Raw genomic sequence first — 18,694 nt, forward strand, 5'->3', positions numbered from 1 at the left:
AAACGGCCACGTGGTGTTTCGAAGTTTCCAGCCTGTCTGGTCTTGGTTTTCCCTCACTCGATCAAAAGAACTTCACCGAACCCGCATTCAGGTCGGACAGACATCTGAGTGTCAAAGATAGGAACACTTCTGTAGGTTGCTTTCAGTTATGCCTGCAGCTGTTAGGGGATGTGGTTCAGACCCTGGGTCTGGGTTTGCAGCAGGCTAGTGAGTGTGGCTCAAACCAGGCAGGGCACTGAAGTCCTAAGCTGTCAGGGCAAGAAAGCAGGGGCAGAAGTAGTCTTGGCACATCAGTTGGCAGCCCCGAGGGGGTTTCTGTGATCCAACCTGTCGCGGTATCATCCACAAACTTTATAATTGTACTCTCTATGAAATTATCCAAATCATTTATGAAGATATTGACTAGAACCAGGCCCAGGACAGATCCCTGAGAGATTCCACTCGATATGCCCTTCCAACTTCATTCTGAACCATTGATAACTACTCTTTTCCAGCCAGTTGTACACCCACCTTATAGTAGTTCCATGTAGGCTATATTTCTCTAGTTTGTTTGTGAGAAGGTCTTATGAGACAGTATCAAAAGCCTTACTGAAGTCGAGATATATAATTTCTACTGCTTCCTCCCTGTCCACAAGGCTTGTTACCCTGTCAGAGAAGGATATTAGGTTGGTTTTACATGATTTGTTCTTGATAAATCCATGCTGACTGTTGGTTATCACCCTGTTGTCTTCTAGGTGCTTACAAATTGAATGATCATTTGTTCTATTATCTTTCTGGGTACTGAAGTTAAACTGACTGGTCTATAATTCCCTGGATTGTCTTTATTCCCTCTTTTGTAGATAGGTACTATATTTTCCCTTTTCTAGACCTCTAGGATCTCTCTCTCGTCCTCCGTGAGTTCTCAAAGATAATTGTTAATGGCTCAGAAATCTTTTAAGCCAGTTCCTTAAGTATTCTAGGATGTATTTCATCAGGCCCAGCTGACTCGAAAATATCTATCTTTCTAAGTAATTCTTAACTTATTTTTCTATTTTAGTCTCATATCTTAAGACTTAACCCATTAACACTGATGTTCATGATGTTAGGCATTCAATCACAGCTAACTTTTGTGACAAAGTTCCTCCTCTACTTTGGTGCATCCTACGCTGATTGGCAGATTTGCTTGCCTCACAGATTCCCCCTGTGGGTCGGGAAACAGCCCAGGGATCTTCCCCTCTGGTAGAAGACACAGTCCAGGTCAGTTCCTCCTGTGTTTGACCAGGAGCTGGGAGATTTTGGGGGAAACATGGGCCTGCCCTCTACTCCGGGTTCCAGCCCTATGGACTGCAGCTGTCTAGAGTGCCTCCTGGTACAGTTGCGTGACAGCTACTACTCCCTGGGCTACTTCCCTATGGCCGCCTCCCAACACCTTCTTTGTCTTCACCACCAGACCTTCCTCCTGATGTCTGATAACGCTTGTACTACTTAGTCCTCCAGCAGTATGCCTACTCATTCTCAACTTCTTGCACACCTCTTGCTCCCAGTTCCTTTCACGCACTTCCTTTCCCCCAGCCTGACTGGAGTGAACCGTTTTTATAGCATCAGAGGGGCCTTAATTAGAGTCAGGTGCTTAACAGTCTCACCTGACACTTAACAGGTTAATTGGAGTCAGGTGTTCTCATTAGCCTGGAACAGCCCCTGTTCTGGTCACTCAGGGAGCAGAAAACTGCTTATCCAGGGGCCAGTATATCTCCCTTCTACTACTTTGCTGTTCCCAACTAGACTGTGTCTGTCACACTTTTTAGTGAGAACTGAAACAAAAAAAATATTTAACACTTTTTCCATTGCTGCATTTTCTGTTATTGTCTTTCCCTTCTCAGTGTGTAATTGCCCTACTCTGTCCTTGCTCTTGCATCTAATACTTATAAAATATTTTCTTGTTACCTTTTATGTCTCTAGCTAGTTTAAATTTGTTTTGTGCCTTGGACTTTCTAATTTTGTCCCTACATGCTTGTGTTGTGTGTTAGACATAGTTTCCCCCTTCTTGTAGGACTCTCTTTTGAGTTTTAGGTCATTGAAGATCTCCTGGTTAAGCTGGGGTCACCTCTTACCATATTTTCTATTGTTCATATGTATTGGGATAATTTGCACTTGTGCTGTTAATAATGTCTCCTTAAAAAACTGCCCACACTCCTGAACTCTTTTTCCCTTATACTTACTTCCCACGGGATCTTGCCTACCAATTTTCTGAGTTTGCCAAAGTCTGCTTTCTTGGTATCTACAGTCGTTATTCTGCTGTTTTCCCTCCTACCATACCTTAGAATCATGAACTCTGTCATTTTGTGATCACTCCCACTTTCAAATTCTGAACCAGTTCCTCCATGTTCCTCAGAATCAAATCTAGAATAACCTTTCTCCTAGTTGCTTTATTCACCTTCTGTATTAAAAAAGTTGTCTCCAATGCATTTCAAGAACTTGTTGGATAATCTGTGCCCTGCTGTACTGTTTTTCCAACAGACAGATGAAGTTCCCCATTGCCACCAAGTCCTGTGGTTTGGATGATTTTGCTAGTTTTTTTCTAAAAAAGCCTCATCCACCTCTTCCGGATTTGGTGGTCTATAGCTGACACTTACCATTACATCACCCTTGTTTTTTTTTTTTACCTTTTATGCTTACCCACAGACTTTCAAATGTCTGCCTCCCATTTCTGTCTCATCCACAGTTCAACTGTATACATCTTTGATATGCAAGGCAACACCTCCTCCCTTTTATCTTGCCTGTTCTTCCTGAAAAATCTGTACCCTTCTATATCAATCTTCCAGTCATGTGAATTATTCCACCAAGTTTCTGTGATGCCAATTGTGTCATAATTGTGATTATTCACTATTCAGTATTTCTACTTCTTCCTGTTTGTTCCCCATACTTTTTGCATTTGTATATAGTCACAGTGAGGCAGGCATTAAACTAGATTCAATGTGGGAGGAGACAAAAGCCCACAGGCAAGTCCAAAACATGGAGACCTGAGTTGGAATCGTGGAGAGGGAGAGGCGTTGGGCAATCACAGCAGGGACAAAGGAAAGACAAGAGGGAATACAGAGGGGAAATCTAATGAATTTCCGCTCTGTATTCAAAGATACTCTTCCCTTCTTTGATAGATGGACCCCATCTCCGCTCAGCAGTCCTTCTTCTCTGAACAGCATCCCATGGCCAAGGAAGCCGAAGCCCTCCATCTGCGCAGCCATGCATTCACCTCCAGCATGTGTCTGCCTCCATGTGTCTGAATGTATCTGAACGCTATTGTTACAAAGAGCACCTAAGATTACTATAATTGGGAAAAAAATAGAGGGAAAAACCATCTTTCCCATATTTTGCTTACTTTATACGTTGGATAGCACTTTGTGTTACTTTCCTTTTTCCCCTGGATAGTCAGTCAGGGCCAGATCTTGCAAATCTCCCAGATAAAAGTTAAGTATGGGTATAACCGTTTAACTGTAGCATCTGGGCCTCAATTAATTGGTTCCTCCTATTGTTTGTATGATTCTGTGGGGTCCAGATGGTTCAAAAAGAGGTACAAATAAACACCTTTTTCAAGCATTCAAACACCATCTGCCATGTCAGCTGACCAGGTGAACTTAGTCCTTCTGGAGGAGGGATGTTATAGAAGCTACCAGTTTAGAGAATCCTTGGATGAGTCGCTGGTAAAAATTTGTGAACTTGAGGAACTCATGGACTTTAAGGTCAGAAGGGACCATTGTGATCATCTAGTCTGCCTGCCTGCACATTGCAGGCCAGAGACCCACATCCACCCACTCCTGTAATAGACACCTAAGCTCTGGCTGAGTTACTGAAATCCTCAAATCATGGTTCTAAGACTTTGTTACAGAGAATTCTCCATTTACTCTAGTTTAAACCTGCAAGTGACCCGTGCTCCATATTGCAGAAGAAGACGGAAAAAAACTCAGGGACTCTGCCAGTCTGAACTGGGGAGAAATTCCTTCCCCCAAATATGGCGAACAGTTAGAACCTGAGTATGTGAGCAAGACCCACCAGGCAGATACCTGGGAAAGAATTCTCTGTATTAGCTCACAGCCCTCCCCATTTCGTGTACCATGCATATATCTGAGGGCACTTTCCACTTGGTGATCGCTGTAGTGTTGCAGGGTCCATCGCGAGTTTCGCTAGGGAGATAAAATAACCCAGAAACTGCATGGTGTCTTTAACAAATTCACATTTCTCAGTTTTCACATCAAGTTGATTTTGGCAGAGCTAGTCAAGAACAGTGCTCACTTGGTGATCAGGGAGTTTTAGATTCTCTGAAAAAATGAGAATATTGACTAAGTAGATTATCGTGAATTTGTCAAGGATTTCTCTGAAATAGTCATTCATGAAATGCTGGAAGGTAGCAGGGGCTTTACACAGATCAAACAACAGGGCCAGGTATTTGAGATTGCCATATCTAGTCTGAAATGCTGTCTTCCATTCATATTCCTACCAGATTCTGACCAAGTTGTATGCTCCATGCAGATCTAGCATTGTAAAAACCCAAGCCAAATGGATTATTTCCAGGAGTTTGATTATCAGAGGAAGTAGGTATGGATTGTGGATGGCAATCTTATTTAGGGCTTGATAATCAATGCAAGGTCAGATGGATGCGTCCTTCTTGCCACAAAGAAGATAGGTGCTCATGCTGGAGGAGTCAAGATTTCCCTTGACGTACCCCCAAAGGCATGCAACTCAGGTTTAAATAGGGCATAAATGTGTCCGAAAAGAATCTCTATTCTTGGCTGAACATCTACTGGGCAATTGTAACTGCTGTGAGGAGGTAGAGCGTTCGCTTTCTGTTTGTCGAATACCTTGGCATATTCTCAGTACTTGACAGGAATTCCAGACACTACTGAAAATTCTTCAGATTGTGATTCTGGGTCCTTCAGTGGCTGAAGTGTGCCACAGAATGCAAATGTCTGTTTGCTGGAGCTGGGAAGGCAAGCTTGTCGGCACCACAGGGAGCAGAAGAATATAGATTGAGAGCACCAGCTGATTCACTGCTCCTGAGTGATGATCCAGGGGACACCAATGATAAGCAGCAAATGCAGAGTTCATTTGACCCAAAACTACAAGATTGCCAAAGTAATGACCTCCAAGGGGACTGTCTGATGTGTGATGGGGCCTGAAGAGAGTAGTGATCCGTCAATAGCCTTGACAAGCTCAGGGAAGTCCTTGTGGAGGATGGGAATTCAATACCCCTTAACAAACACCTTGTAAGTAAAGTTTAGCACGGTAGACTGCTGGAGTCAAAAAGGGAGATGGAGTTGGGTAATGTGGTGGTTGGGGTTACCAAGGTTTGGCTGGATAGCTAGCAGCGTGATTCGCTGTGGGGAGGAGTAAAGCACCAACCCAACCTTACCCCCCCCCCCCACTAATGGGGTTGGGCTCTAGCATTTCCTGACCCAGGTCTGGGCCAGACCTTGGCCTGGCACCCTGCTACAGTGTTCCCTGGCATCCCTCAATATGGGCACAACCCCAGTGCCTGTTAGTGGTTCTTTTTGTCCACAGAAAGGTGGGACTGGGCTTGATCAACTGCATAAGTTCAGGGTCTGGTCGGATAACTGGAACCACAGAAGAGTTCTGGCAGGCTGGTATCAGGCAGTGTGCTGTTTTTTCTTGAGCTTGCTCCATTGGCTTATCATCAGTCCTAATGCAAAGTTGAATTAAAGCTCCTAGGCTAGATGGATGTTCTACCCAGGCAGTTACATCTTTGATAGAATAATTGAGCCTCTACCTGAAGTAGTGTCACTGCATGGCCTCATTCCAATGGGTGTCTGCAACCAGACCATTGAATCTGCTGCATGTTTGGCTGCACACCTGGGACCTTGGTTGGGTGGGGGGGGCATGGAGAGCAGCTTCTGTAGAATGTTCTTATTAGGGTCATCAAAGGTGTCCACTTTTCCCTGTACAAAGGAGAGGAGAGGGGAAACTCACTTCAAGGCCTCTCCAGTGAGTAGACTATGTACTAATCTCACTCTGATTTGTGGGATACAGGTGTGGTTGTAATACTGTGACCAGAGGCCTGGATGGGCCACACTGAGAATGCTACGCTCAAGACAGACTGCAAGGAATAGGGCAGGCAATCCCAAAAACTGGTGATTCATTCTGTAATTAGATTCACCAAGCCAGTAACAAAACAGCTTCTTTGACACCACAATGGTTAACTAGAAGCCAAATACAACCTCGTGTAAGCATTCCAGCCCTTGATTCCCATCTAGACAGCCAAGTCTAATATAGTCAGGAGTATTGAAAACCTGATTCACCATATGTGAGGTTCACCAATCCCAAAGGACAAGACACTTATCCCCACGTCAATCTGAGTCTCAGATCTTAGCCAATAATCACACTGATCCCAATCTTTTAGTAACTAAAACGAAAGGCTTAATAATAAAAGGAAAAAGGAAGAAGAGAGTTAAAAATGGTTAATAGATCAATATGCATACAAATGCATAGACTCCTTAGGTCAGTTTCATAGCAGAGATGTATAAACTGCTCACTTGTAAAAGTCTGTCATCCCAACAGGTCAGAATCCAAAGGCAGCTTAGATGTAAAGTCTGTTAGTCTTTTAAAGCATTTTCCAGGTTATTCCAAGTCATTATTTTAAAGATCTCCATCTTACGACTTATACTTCCCCTGTTCAAAGTTTAAGCAGACTTGGCGTGGCAGGATCGGGTCCAGGCTTTCCTTTATATCTCTCTAATAAGGTGACAAGCCTCTTATCACAGCAGGACTTTATAGGCAGTGCAGATTGTCTGTGGACCATTGCTTTGAAGCTTATCCTCTATTTCTTATGCATACACAGGTAAACTAGTTTCATTCATTCACATAAGGTAATTAGCCAGTATTTCATTATAGCAAAGATAGCTAAACTGAAGACAATGTAAATAAAATTATTAGTTTCCTGCCTTATCTTATGTCTTTGATCTTAAAGTTAACTGAACCAGCCGCATGATGTGTGATGAAATGGCATGGAAAGCATGATTTCCCTTTAGAAATCAGCTTGATTTGACCTTAATAGGTTATATTTGTCCAAAGGTTTAATTATTCTATTCTAAATAACACTCTCAATTATTCCTGACAAAAAGGAGTTCCCTCCTATCTGTAAGCAACAGCTACATTAGTGGCACCCAATTAGCCCCATTAGCACTTCATTTTCTGCAATAGTTTCTGGATGTGTGATTTTTATTATGTTTAAGTTCACAGAATGATAGACATATAAAGCTGAAAGGGACCTCAGGAGATCATCAAGTCCAGCCCCCAGCACTGAGGCAGGACCACGTAAACCTAGACCATCTCTAATGGGGTGTGTCTAATCTGTCCTTTAAAATCTCCGATGACAGTGATTCCACCATCTCCCTTGGAAGCCTATTCAAGAACTTAGTTACCCTTATTGTTAGAAAGTTTTTCCTAATATCTAACCTTTTAAATCTCCATTGATGTGGATTAAGTCCATTACTTCTTGTCCTACCTTCAGTGGACATGTAAAACAATTGATCACTACCCTCTTTATAACAGCCCTTAACATATTCATACATTCCAAGGCCAGAAGGCACTATTGTGATCATCTAGTCTTTGACTTTCTGTATACCACGGGCCATATAGAGCTTCCCCAAAATAATTCCTAGGACATTTCTTTTAGAAAAACATCCAATCTTTATTTAAAAATTGTCAGTGATGGAGAATCCATCACTGCTCTTGGTAAGTTGTTCTCACAGTTAAAAATTTACACCCTATTTCCACTCTGAGTTTTTCTAGCTTTCAATTTCCAGCCAATTTCCGCTGCTAGATTGAAGAATCCATTATTAAATATTTGTTCCCCATGTAGCTACTTACATACTGTAATAAAATCACCCCTTAACCTCCTCTTTGTTAAGATAAACAAATTGAGCTCTTTTAAGACTGTTATAAGATCCCTCCTCAGTCTTCTTTCCTGAAGATTAAATATTCCCAGCTTTTATAACATTTCCTCATCGGTGTGGTTTTCTAAACCTTTTATCAGTTTTGCTCTTCTCTGGACTCCTTCTGGTTTGTCCACATCTTTCTTAAAGTGTGGCTCCCCAGGATTAGACACAGGACTGCAGCAGAGGCCTCACCAGTGCCAATAGAGCAGGTCTATTACCTCCAATGTCTTACATATGATACTCCTGATTTTACCCATTTTGGAAGAAAATTGGGTTGGTTTTGCATGATTTGTTCTTGCTAAATCTATGTTGGCTATTATGCATCACCCTGTTATTCTCAAGGTGCTTACAAAATAATTATTTGATACCTGGAAAGACACTGGAACAAATTATTAAAGTCAGGCTGACTAGTTGAATTCCCTGGATCTTCTTTGTTCCTCTTTTTAAAGGTAGGTACTGTGTTTGCCCTTATCTAGTCCTCTGGGACCTTGCCTGTCTTCCATGAGTTCTCGAAGATAATTGCTAACGGTTCTGAGATTGCTTCAGCTAGTGCATTAAGTGCCCTAGGATAAATTTCATCAGGCCCTATTGACTTACTTATCTAAATATTCTTTAACCTGTTCTTTCCCTATTTTGGCTTGTGTTTCTTCCCTTTGTTGTCAGTATTAATTGTGTTGAGTATTTAATCAACATTAATCTTTTTAGCGAAGACTGATGCAAGATAAGCATTAAACTCAGCCTTCTTGATGTCATCAGTTATTAGCTCTCCCTCCCTGCTTAATAAAGGAAAGTGTAGTTCCTCTCTCTGTCTCTCTCTGGCTCCTACTACATTTATAGAACCTCTCCTTTTTCCCTTTTATGTCTCTTGCGGGGTATAACTCATTTTGTGTCTTGGCCTTTCTGATTTTGTTCCTATATGCTTGTGCTACTCTTGTATTCCTCCTTAGCATATGTCCGTGTTTCCACTTTTTGTAGGATTTCTTTTTTACTTTCAAGTCATTAAACAACTCCTGATAGAGCTGCTATTTTTTCTGTCTTTCCTTTTTTGTCAGGATAGTTTGCAATTGTGCCTATAATATTGTCTGTTTAAAAAACTTCCAGCTTTTGTGAATATGATCAAACATTCACTGGAATTTAAAATACATATTGTGACAGACCCAAACCAGTGGGGTACAGGAGTCTGGTAAGGAGCAAATATTCCGGTCACTGGATGAGTAGTTTTCTGTTCCCTGAGTGACCAGAGCAGGGGCTACACTAGAGTAATCAGGAACCTGCTAGAACCAATTAAGGCAGACAGGCTGATTAGAATACCTGCAGTCCCAATCAAGGTCAGGCTAATTAGAGGGCACTGGGTTTAAAAGGAGTTCACTCAGTCAGGCGAAGGGTAGCAGAGGCACGGAAAAAATAGCGGTGTAGGAGCTGGGAGACAAAAGGTGCTGCAGGAGCTGGAGAGTGAGGAGGATGTGCTGCTGGAGGACTTCGGAGTACAAGCGGTATACAGACACCAGGAGGAAGGAGACCTGTGGTGAGGAATAAAGAAGGTGTTTAGGAGGAGGCCCACGGGAAGTAGCCCAGGGAGTGTAGCTGTCATGGCAGCTTGTTACCAGGGGAGGCACTAGAGACAGCTGCCAATCCACAGGGCCTGGCGATCGATCCCAGAGTAGAGAGCGGGCACAGGTTCCCCCTAAACCTCCCAACTCCTGATCAGACACAGGAGGAGCTGACCCAGACTGTGGGGAAGATCACTGAGGTGAGCAAATCTGCCAATAAGCGCAGGACCCACAAAGGTAGAGGAGGAACTTTGTCACAATATATAAACAAAGATATATATTACAGTGTACTTACAAATTATATAAACAATTTACATGAGACAGAACATGGAACAAAATACTACCAAGATTTAGCATGATTTCAAATATTTTCTTTCTGTCTGTCTCTTGCTTTTTTTCTTCTCCCCTCAGTTATTTTCCCTTAATTAACTCTCTTCTGCTACTCCAATTCCTTTGCAAGCATAGAAAAAAAATGTGTTTCAATGCTAGTGCCACTATGAGGATTAGCCAGTGAAGGTATTCTAAGTAGGACTTTTAGAACAACCCAAAAAAAGACAGTCTTCAAACAATCCATTGTTTTACATTTGGCTCAGGACTTACTAGAACATAACTGTGGAAGTTTTATTTAGTGCTTGGAGGCCTGTGTAATACAGGTCACTTCTGAACGTGTTACTGGTAACAGTTTATTAGACAATGAGTATAAATTGCAAAGTGGTCTTAATTGCACTGATTTAGAGTCTGTGCTAGTGGAAAAGAAGTCTAACTTCAGCTAAAAGTTGGCATGCCCTGCTCAAAAAGTTGAATGTGTGAAATAATGCATTGTGGCTTATTCGCTCACCTGTTTTATTAAGTGGAATCTTCAATTTTATACACGAGCTATTTGTTATGAAATAATAAAGGAGGTACAATTATATTGTGTCTGAATTAAAGTGACAAATATTTTTGTCTCTGTATATCTCACCCCTTGTGGACATAGATTTGCCATGAGCCAGAGTAAGGGGCAGTGCATTGTTGTGGATCTTCAGAAGTATCCCACTGGGGAATTTGACAATCTAAATTTGTGAGTTTCTTTGTGGTGAGAGCACATTGTACCGGATCGGTACCTGGCACACCATACACCATCTAATACACTAATGCAGCTACACTGCCTGGCACGTTGGAGAGGCAGAACCAAGACCCCAGCCATTCCTTCCTGCTCACCTTATTTTGATGGGGGGAGAAAGAAGAGGGTTACATTTCAGCTCTGCAGTCTACTTTCCCTCTCCCAGTGAGAGCAGTGTTAGGGGTAGGCAGCAACTGGAAGTAAGAGCGTGCCTCACACCTTCTTTGCTCCAGCACACAGAACGTGCCATGATCTGGCCTTGTATTGTGCTTGGATGTTGCAGCACAGCTAGAATATATAAGAGAATTCACCCACGTGAAAGGTTGGCATTCCTAGCCATAACAGGGAAAACTAAAGACTTTGGAGGCTTGTTCTCCTTTGCCTTGCACTTTGTGTAGTCATTCACACCTACTCAAAATGGACATAGATTGGTAGTTTATTAGACCCACTTTTGCACTTTGCACAGGTGTAAAGTGACACACAAGGTGCAAGAATCTGTGGAATCACCATGATGTCAATTACGACAATCTAAATCCAAATCAATCCCATTGACTTCTGTGGAGTTACTCTGGAAGTAGATTGGTGTAAATGAGATTGGAATCTGGCTCAGAAGGACAAGCCTTAAGTCAGAGAGTGCTTTCATTTGCTGGTTTATCAGATCTTTAATGGACTACAATGGAAATAAAATTCACAGTGCAAATGGAATGATGACATTGGTGTGTGAATGCATAACAATTATATTGCAGTTCTGCTTCCACTGATAATGTTGGTTCTCTGGACTCGATATTCTGTGAAACTGTAGTCTGTTAAATTTTTCGTTGTCATCACAGAGGTTTCAAAGAAACGTGCAAAGCTTTAGCAAGGTTTTGCCCAGCACTTTCACAATACAAGGATTGCCGTCATACATTTTGACATCTCCTGTTGTATGATTTCAATACTGCAAATGAGATACTATGGAGTCTTCCCAGCTTTAAATGAGTTTTTACTTTGCTATCCCCTTTCTGTATACTGTTCAAAACACTGTACAGACAGCCCTCTGAAACCTGCTAACGCACTTTATTCTTTGCTGCTTTGCCCTTGTTGGTTATTTGTTTATTGATAGTTGTATGCCATGATCAAGCCATTGGGAAAGAGGAGGAGAGGGATGTGCTTCCCCTTTCCCTTTTAACTTAAGCTATGTCTCTCTGCAAAATAGTTGCTAATAATCTGTGACCTTGTTTTGATTCCTTCTCCTTCTTCCCCCCACTGGCACTCACCTTTTTATAACATGGTGGCATCTTGGGCATACAGTTTTTCTATTAATTATGTCTTAAGATGCAAACAAGTATGTTAAGAACAGAGGGGTAAAAAAAGGTGGGTTTTTTTAATATATATCTCTGCACAATTCCCACTGAATTTGAGCCAAAAGTATTGCCAGTTTTGCTCAAATCTGTCAGAGTTTTGTTTTGACCCTGCTTATGACCAGCAGGGCTAATTGTATTGGAACTATCCAGGAGACTTTAAGAAAATGCTGTCTTAGTGCATATTTCAAAACACTGACAGATATTTTATCATTAATTAGTATTCATATTATGTCTCAAACAATCTGTTCAAGAATAGAGGAAATGAACTGGTTGAACAGCTCTTCTGTCTATCTAGTAATTAACATGGGTGATGCATGTAAAGCCAGGGGCCTAACAGGGGAAGGAGAAGTGGTGCTGGGGAGATTTCTCTATAGAAAATTACAAATTACCTGCATTGGAGGCTTTGTTATATCCAAAGATTTAATTTAGCAGTGGTGAGAACAAAGGCCTCTTTTCCAAAAATAAACCTGTGCCCCTCTGAATCATATCTTCCTGGATTTGCTTCCTTTCTTGTCAGTATGCCTCTTGATAGCTGGCTGGACTCCCTTGTTCAGTGGCACATATTTTAAAATAGAAGAGTCTTTAAAAAAAAAGACCATTTCTTTTTTTTAACCAAAATATTGCTTGCATTTGTTTTTTCAAAATTCGAGGTTATATATAGCATTATCAAAACAATATTTTAGACATCTTATACAGTTTAAAAAAATCATTTGATGGGTGTCAGCTAGTCTATTATGCTTCCTCTGTGCCTCCTCCCCCTCTTCAGCTGCTAATCATAGAATTTGTATGCCAAATTGTGTAAGACACTCTTCCAATAGTTACATGTGTGAGTCTTTTGTGAGACACAGACAGTTATGAGGACAGATTTGGAGTTGCATATGGGTCTGTCACATGGTTTGATTGCCATGTCTTCCAGGACACAGATTTCTTTATTACTTTGCCTTAATTCTAAGGAATTTATACAGTTTATACAAAAAGTTCTGCAACATTTCTCATAAAGAATTCTTGCACAATCCATTTTACATAGTGAAGCAGAGCTTTTCCCCAACTCTCTCTACTTACAGCAATATGTTTCCTGTACTGGTTTCAAAGCTGCTTACACCCACTATACATCTAACTTCTGTACTTTTTGTGTGGAGTAACTTTCACTGCTCAGAAGTTGTATAGACTCCTTAGAGAAATAAAGAAAAAAGGAATGAAGAATCTTGATGTTTACATTAAATTCATAAGTCCTGAAGATGTCTGAACAGTTGGTACCAATGTTTCCTCTGTTAGCTGTGGTTGAGAATGTAGGTCTTGAGAGTCTTACCTGGTAGGTCTTGCCCGATAAGCTTGTGAAAAGCAGCCCAAAGTAGCTACGCTTTAGCCGCAAAATAAAATACGTTGATCGGATACCCTGTATGAGCAGTATATCTGGCAAACAATTTGCTCTTGAAGCAAACAGGCATTCTAGTTAGATTTCTGGAAGGTAAACCCAACACCCTAGGTTCCAGTAAGATTCTTCTTCAGCAATCATCAGTGTCCTGTTCCTTGGTGATGGCTTATCATGAACTGTACAACTGCCTGTTAACTGGGTATTATTTTTATTGATACTTAAGTTATGTCAAGGGCACCAAGAGTATTATGGATAGTTGCCTTTGTACTGTTTGCATTCATCTAAAGAAATAAAAATAAAATAAAAAATGTAAGCAGCAGCAAACCAGAATCGTCATGCATATATGTAACAAAACCCATAACATACAGTAGCCCACAACTCTACCTGTTTAAACTCATGGGAGCTTTGTAGACTGTGCAAATGTACTTGGAGAAAGCAGAAGCAGCCAACCATTCAGCATATTTGGGGATTGGCATGTTGTAGAAATAACAGCAAAATGTAACATCAAACAGAGCTCTTAGGTTAATACACTGTAGGGAATGGTTACCTTGATATGATTGTCTTAAAATAATGAAAAATATTCTTGTCCATAAATTGTAGAAATAAAATGATGCATTTTTCTGAGTACCTGAGTTGTCGGGCTGTAAACAACTTATTTTTAACTTGACACAAACCCTTTCAGTGATTGCAGAGAAATATTGTGACATTGTGAAAGGTTAAATTTACATATTTCTAGACTTATTTAATCAGTTCATGGCTGATTCTTTGAAGATTATGTGCATTTGACCATCCATGTATTAACTCTTTGGTTAAAGTTTATTACAATGTGATACTTTTATAGTGTAACTAAATTTCTGTTGAAAATGACCTTTAGGTTGGCATATTTGCTCCATTTGTGGCAAAGTCAGAGGTGCTTCTTTGGTGACAGAGAACAGCAAGTGATGAAGGAGAATGCTTAGAAATAGGAAAGAAAAAATCAAACTTGTTTTTTTTCTTGTTCTCTTCTAGATTGGAGAAGTTCTATACTGTGCTGGGCAGATTGCATTAGTACCTTGTACCATGCAGCTTGTAGGTGGTGGCATACAAACTGAAGCTACAGTTTCACTAAGACATGTTGAAAAAGTTCTTAAAGCTATGAGCCACAACATTGAACTCCACCACATCCTTATGGCCAATTGTTATGTAACTGACAGAAAGTACATTCCTGTCGCTCACGCTATATGGCAAAAGAAATTAAGCGAACTTAAAAAGGTAAGATCCATTTTCTTCTTTCTAGTGTAAAAAAAAAAGTCAATTTATAAAAAAAGTTTTTCTAAGTCTTGCAGTAATATCAGAATTTTCTCAGTGCATTTCAGAGGGGTTCAAGTAAAACTGATATAATAAGGTTTGATTGAGCTGTTATGTTCTGGCTCATAAGTAGTTGAGCACAATTGAGAAGAAAAGTTGCTTAATAGAAAGTTATAGTCATCACTAACTTTGTCTTAATTCCCCAAAGCAATAAGTTAAAAAATTCTTTACGAAAGCCAATCCCTCCTGAAAAAATTTGAACAATATTCAATTTGAAATAGTTCTGCCTGTGTATCTTCTGTAAAGGTATTAAGCAGTTTCTCTGAATGTTTTTTGAATTATTCTGCTGGTTTTCTTGTTTCAGTGTTTAGTATAAGCAATATTTTAATGTAAATGGAATTCATTAGCTTTTACTGCTTATTAAACCTGAACACATAAGGCCAAATTCTGTCCTGAGCAAGTTTGCATGTCTATTAGTGACTCATTTCCTCCCTGACAATATAATAATTTGCACAATGATTTCTTATGGTGCAATAATGATACTTTATATTCCTGCTCCATTTTTTTTAATGATCTCAGAGAACTTTACGGACATTAAATAATGAATGGTCACTACACTTCTGCATAGTACCCATTTTACAGGTAGATAAACTTGAGATAATTAGCACATAATTACCATAAGTGACTCAAAGTGTTCTGACTTCTAAGGGGAACAGATAGCTAGAGCAGAAGAAGCTGTTTTGAAGTTGAGTTCATGTGTAATACAAATATTCAAGGAATTTTCTGAACTCTGCTCAGTAACCTTCCTTTCCCCTTATTTCTCCCCGCTCCACTTTCAGCGCCTCTGCATAAGTGCAGCCCTCTCTTTGAATGGGGAGGGATGCACAGAATTTTACTCAAAGCCCATCACATTTCTTCTTCATTTATTGGAAGGGAACTCTAATGAATAATGCTTTCCATTTCTCTGAGAATGAGTGTGCTGCCTCTCTAGAGTTCCTGGCCTTCACCTATCCTCTTTTTAGCTCTACCAACCTTGGATCTCAGTTTCTTAATTCAACCTGTATTATTTTTGCATGTTGCACTTCCTGTAGCTTCTTTTTGGGGGGCGTAATGTCAGATTTTTTTCATCTGCCCCAGTCCTTTCTGGAGGGCATGTATTGGCAAAAAGGTGAGTCATTACAGCATGATCTGAATAAGGCAGTTTATGGCTTATCTACACTTGGAAATTTACCAAAATAGCTATTCCAGAAAAATTATTCCATAACAGATATTTTGTAAAATTTCTAAGTGTAGACAAGCCCTTAGACTCTGCCTGTTTACTGTGGAGAATGTTGCCTATCTCTTTCTTCTTAGAATTTATACTTGTTAGTCATATTTATGTCAGAGGATTGCAGCTGCCATGGCATTTCCTTGAGGTAACATGGTCCTTAAGATAATATGCTTCTACTCATTTGAGGGTTTTATAGATTAATATCATAACCATTAGTGGAACTATTAATGAATGGAAATCCAGTGCAGATTCCAGAACGCAAGTTTAATATGCTTTCTTCAGCTGGAATCATTTAGGAGATGGATCATCTCATGATGCACCCGATGCAATAATTTCACAAACATCTTATGCAGTCCCATTCCAGGACCACAACTGTCAGGGAAAGAAGAGTCAAGTTTTTTCATATTAGCTGACAGCTGGAGGAAGGTGCTTTTGGTGTCTCTAGCTATTTGTCAAGGGCAGTGATGAGTGCAACATGGCCATAGACACCATTTTGTCTATGGGAAGTGTGTGCCCTCATTTGAAGGCAAATTGGTGGTGGTTACCAATTCTTGGAAATGCTTCCCTTTTCCTCCTAGCCTGTTTTAAGTCTTTACTGGGTACAATGTGACCCAGCCATTCTTCTTCCACTCTCATATTCTCTCGATGTACTGAAATTGCTGGGAGATAGGGCTATCTGGGCAAGGTGAAAAATGCATATATAGAGAGCTGCATGTCGTCAGGATATGTCCAGCCCATGTCAGCTCATGATTGTCTCAAAGAGAATTTAAATTAGAGCAGTGACAGGTATGAGCCTTGCAGGACTCCATATATGAGAGCTTTTGGGGAGAAGGATTAGCTCCTCAATAGCATTCTGTGGGATTTGTTAGAAAGGCCAATTTAGAGCCATTTCATAAACTCATGTCAGGTCCCATAAGGAGGTCAATCCCTTATGAGTGGCAGTGGCAGTGGCAGAAACAGAGGAAAGATTAAAAAGCATCATATTTTTCAGTGTTGTGAGTCATCCTGGGAGATTATCCATCATTGCAACAGTTCTGTGCCTTGACTTGGCCTGAAGATGGATTGGACGGTTCTTAAAAATATCAGTGGAAGTTAAATGTTGCTATAACCAGTTTCCTACCACGTCCTCTATAATCATGCTTGGGAAAGAGAGGTCTGGATGCTGTGTTTTTTCTTAGTGTGTTGTGGCCTTTACCGGTGAGGAATGGTTTATGTAAAACCCACACTAAGGCAGGGAAAGAGGTAACTCCCTTCTATCCAGTGGAGGCCTGTTCTTCCCTGAGAAGCTGCTTGGCCTGCCGACTGGAAACAGAGGAGTCTCACCTTGGTCCATCAAGGTTTATGTGGAAGGGGAAATAATAGATTAGGCATTCTTATGGAAAACTGAGTCTTGTCTTTCTCCTCTGACCAGGGAGGAACAGAGCCAGGAGATTTGAAGGCGTTGGGGAACTAGAGAGCTGTACTTCTTCCCCTTCTCCTAATCTGTGGAGGCAAGGAAGCCAGGAGACCTCCAGCCTTCCAGGATCTGGCACGCACTTTGAACTAAACTGGAGAAAGCCTTAGTATTACTTTTCTGTGAGCAGACCAGGCACTGTGGCTGCACACTGAAAGGTGTGTGCATTAAAGAGACAGGATTTTCTCTCTCCTTTTATTGTTTTCTCTCTTTCTTTGCTGGTGTCCCAGTAGTACAGCCCTGGGCCACTCTAGCATGACATAATGTTCTATTCTAGCCAAATAAAACAGCCAGCCAAACAAAAACATTGTGTTATTCGAAAGAGTTTTCTTCATTTCAATCAGTGGCCAAAGATAGGTATGAAAGAATAGCAACCTACTGGTTACCTAATAAGAGCAAACAATGTATAGATTGGAATTATTCAGTTTCAGTCATTCCATGAAAAACAGACTGTGTGTAACTGTGCAAATAAAATTATTCAGTTCAGAGCTCATTTCTTCCAGACCAGACATTATAAACCACAGATTTAATTAAATTTTTAAAGGGCTTTCAGACTTCTGTTTGATTGTTGCATGTTCTGAATTAACAGAGAAATGACAGTCTATTGTGATTACTGAGGTGTTTGTATTAAACATGTTCCTAAATAGCATACATCATACTTCTCAACTGCCAAGGCTTATTTATGGAACACCAAAAAATTATTAGTAGGGTATCATAAAGATGTGAGATGAATTTCTCCTGCATAAATAACGTTTTTCTAAAACTTCAGTAGAATAATTCTATATATTTGATGTCAATAATATAGAAGAGTGCAAAATAGAATACATAAATTGTGTAGGACAGACAGGGGCGGCTCTATGTTTTTTGCTGCCCCAAGCACGGTAGTCAGGCGACCTTCAGCGGCGTTTCTGCGGACGGTCCGCTGGTCACACAGATTCGGCGGCATTTCTGCGGGTGATCTGCCGGTCCCGGTCCCAAAGGTGTCCTGACTGCCGCCCTCACAGTGACCAGCACGCTGTCCCCCATGGCTTGCTGCCCCAGGCACGTGCTTGCTGCGCTGGTGCCTGGAGCTGCCCCTGAGGACAGAAGTGAATTGAGTCTAAAGGAAGGGACCATGGAGAAGTGTGTAGGTGAGCATCTATATGTGTTTATATACACAGAAACAATATACTTCAAGGAAGATGATAATGTAGAGCATGAACATGAAGTCGATGGGAGCTTAGTCTGAATAAGGCCACACCCCTGAACATCATAGGTATGCCAGCTTAATCCCTAGCAGAATGCTTCTGTCAATTGAGCTACTGTTTCTCGAGGCAGTGGTGTTCCTACGGCAATGGTAAAACCCCTTTTCTCACTTGTAGGCTGCATCTACAGTATGGGGTTATGTGT

At 40.8% G+C, this 18,694-nt stretch overlaps 1 protein-coding gene across 2 annotated transcripts in view; it reads left to right on the plus strand.

Annotated features, from left to right (window-relative positions):
• The window catches only part of DPH6 (diphthamine biosynthesis 6), a 435,665-nt gene that overhangs the window by 307,526 nt on the left and 109,445 nt on the right, over positions 1 to 18,694 (plus strand). For both annotated transcript variants that reach the window (XM_075065492.1, XM_075065493.1), the window contains exon 13: positions 14,304 to 14,546. In XM_075065492.1, coding sequence (XP_074921593.1) covers positions 14,304 to 14,546 — 243 coding nt within the window. The remainder of the gene's footprint in view (positions 1 to 14,303; positions 14,547 to 18,694) is intronic.

This window comes from Chelonoidis abingdonii, chromosome 4, assembly GCF_003597395.2.
Source record: "Chelonoidis abingdonii isolate Lonesome George chromosome 4, CheloAbing_2.0, whole genome shotgun sequence".
Classification (NCBI taxonomy): Eukaryota; Metazoa; Chordata; order Testudines; family Testudinidae; genus Chelonoidis; species Chelonoidis abingdonii.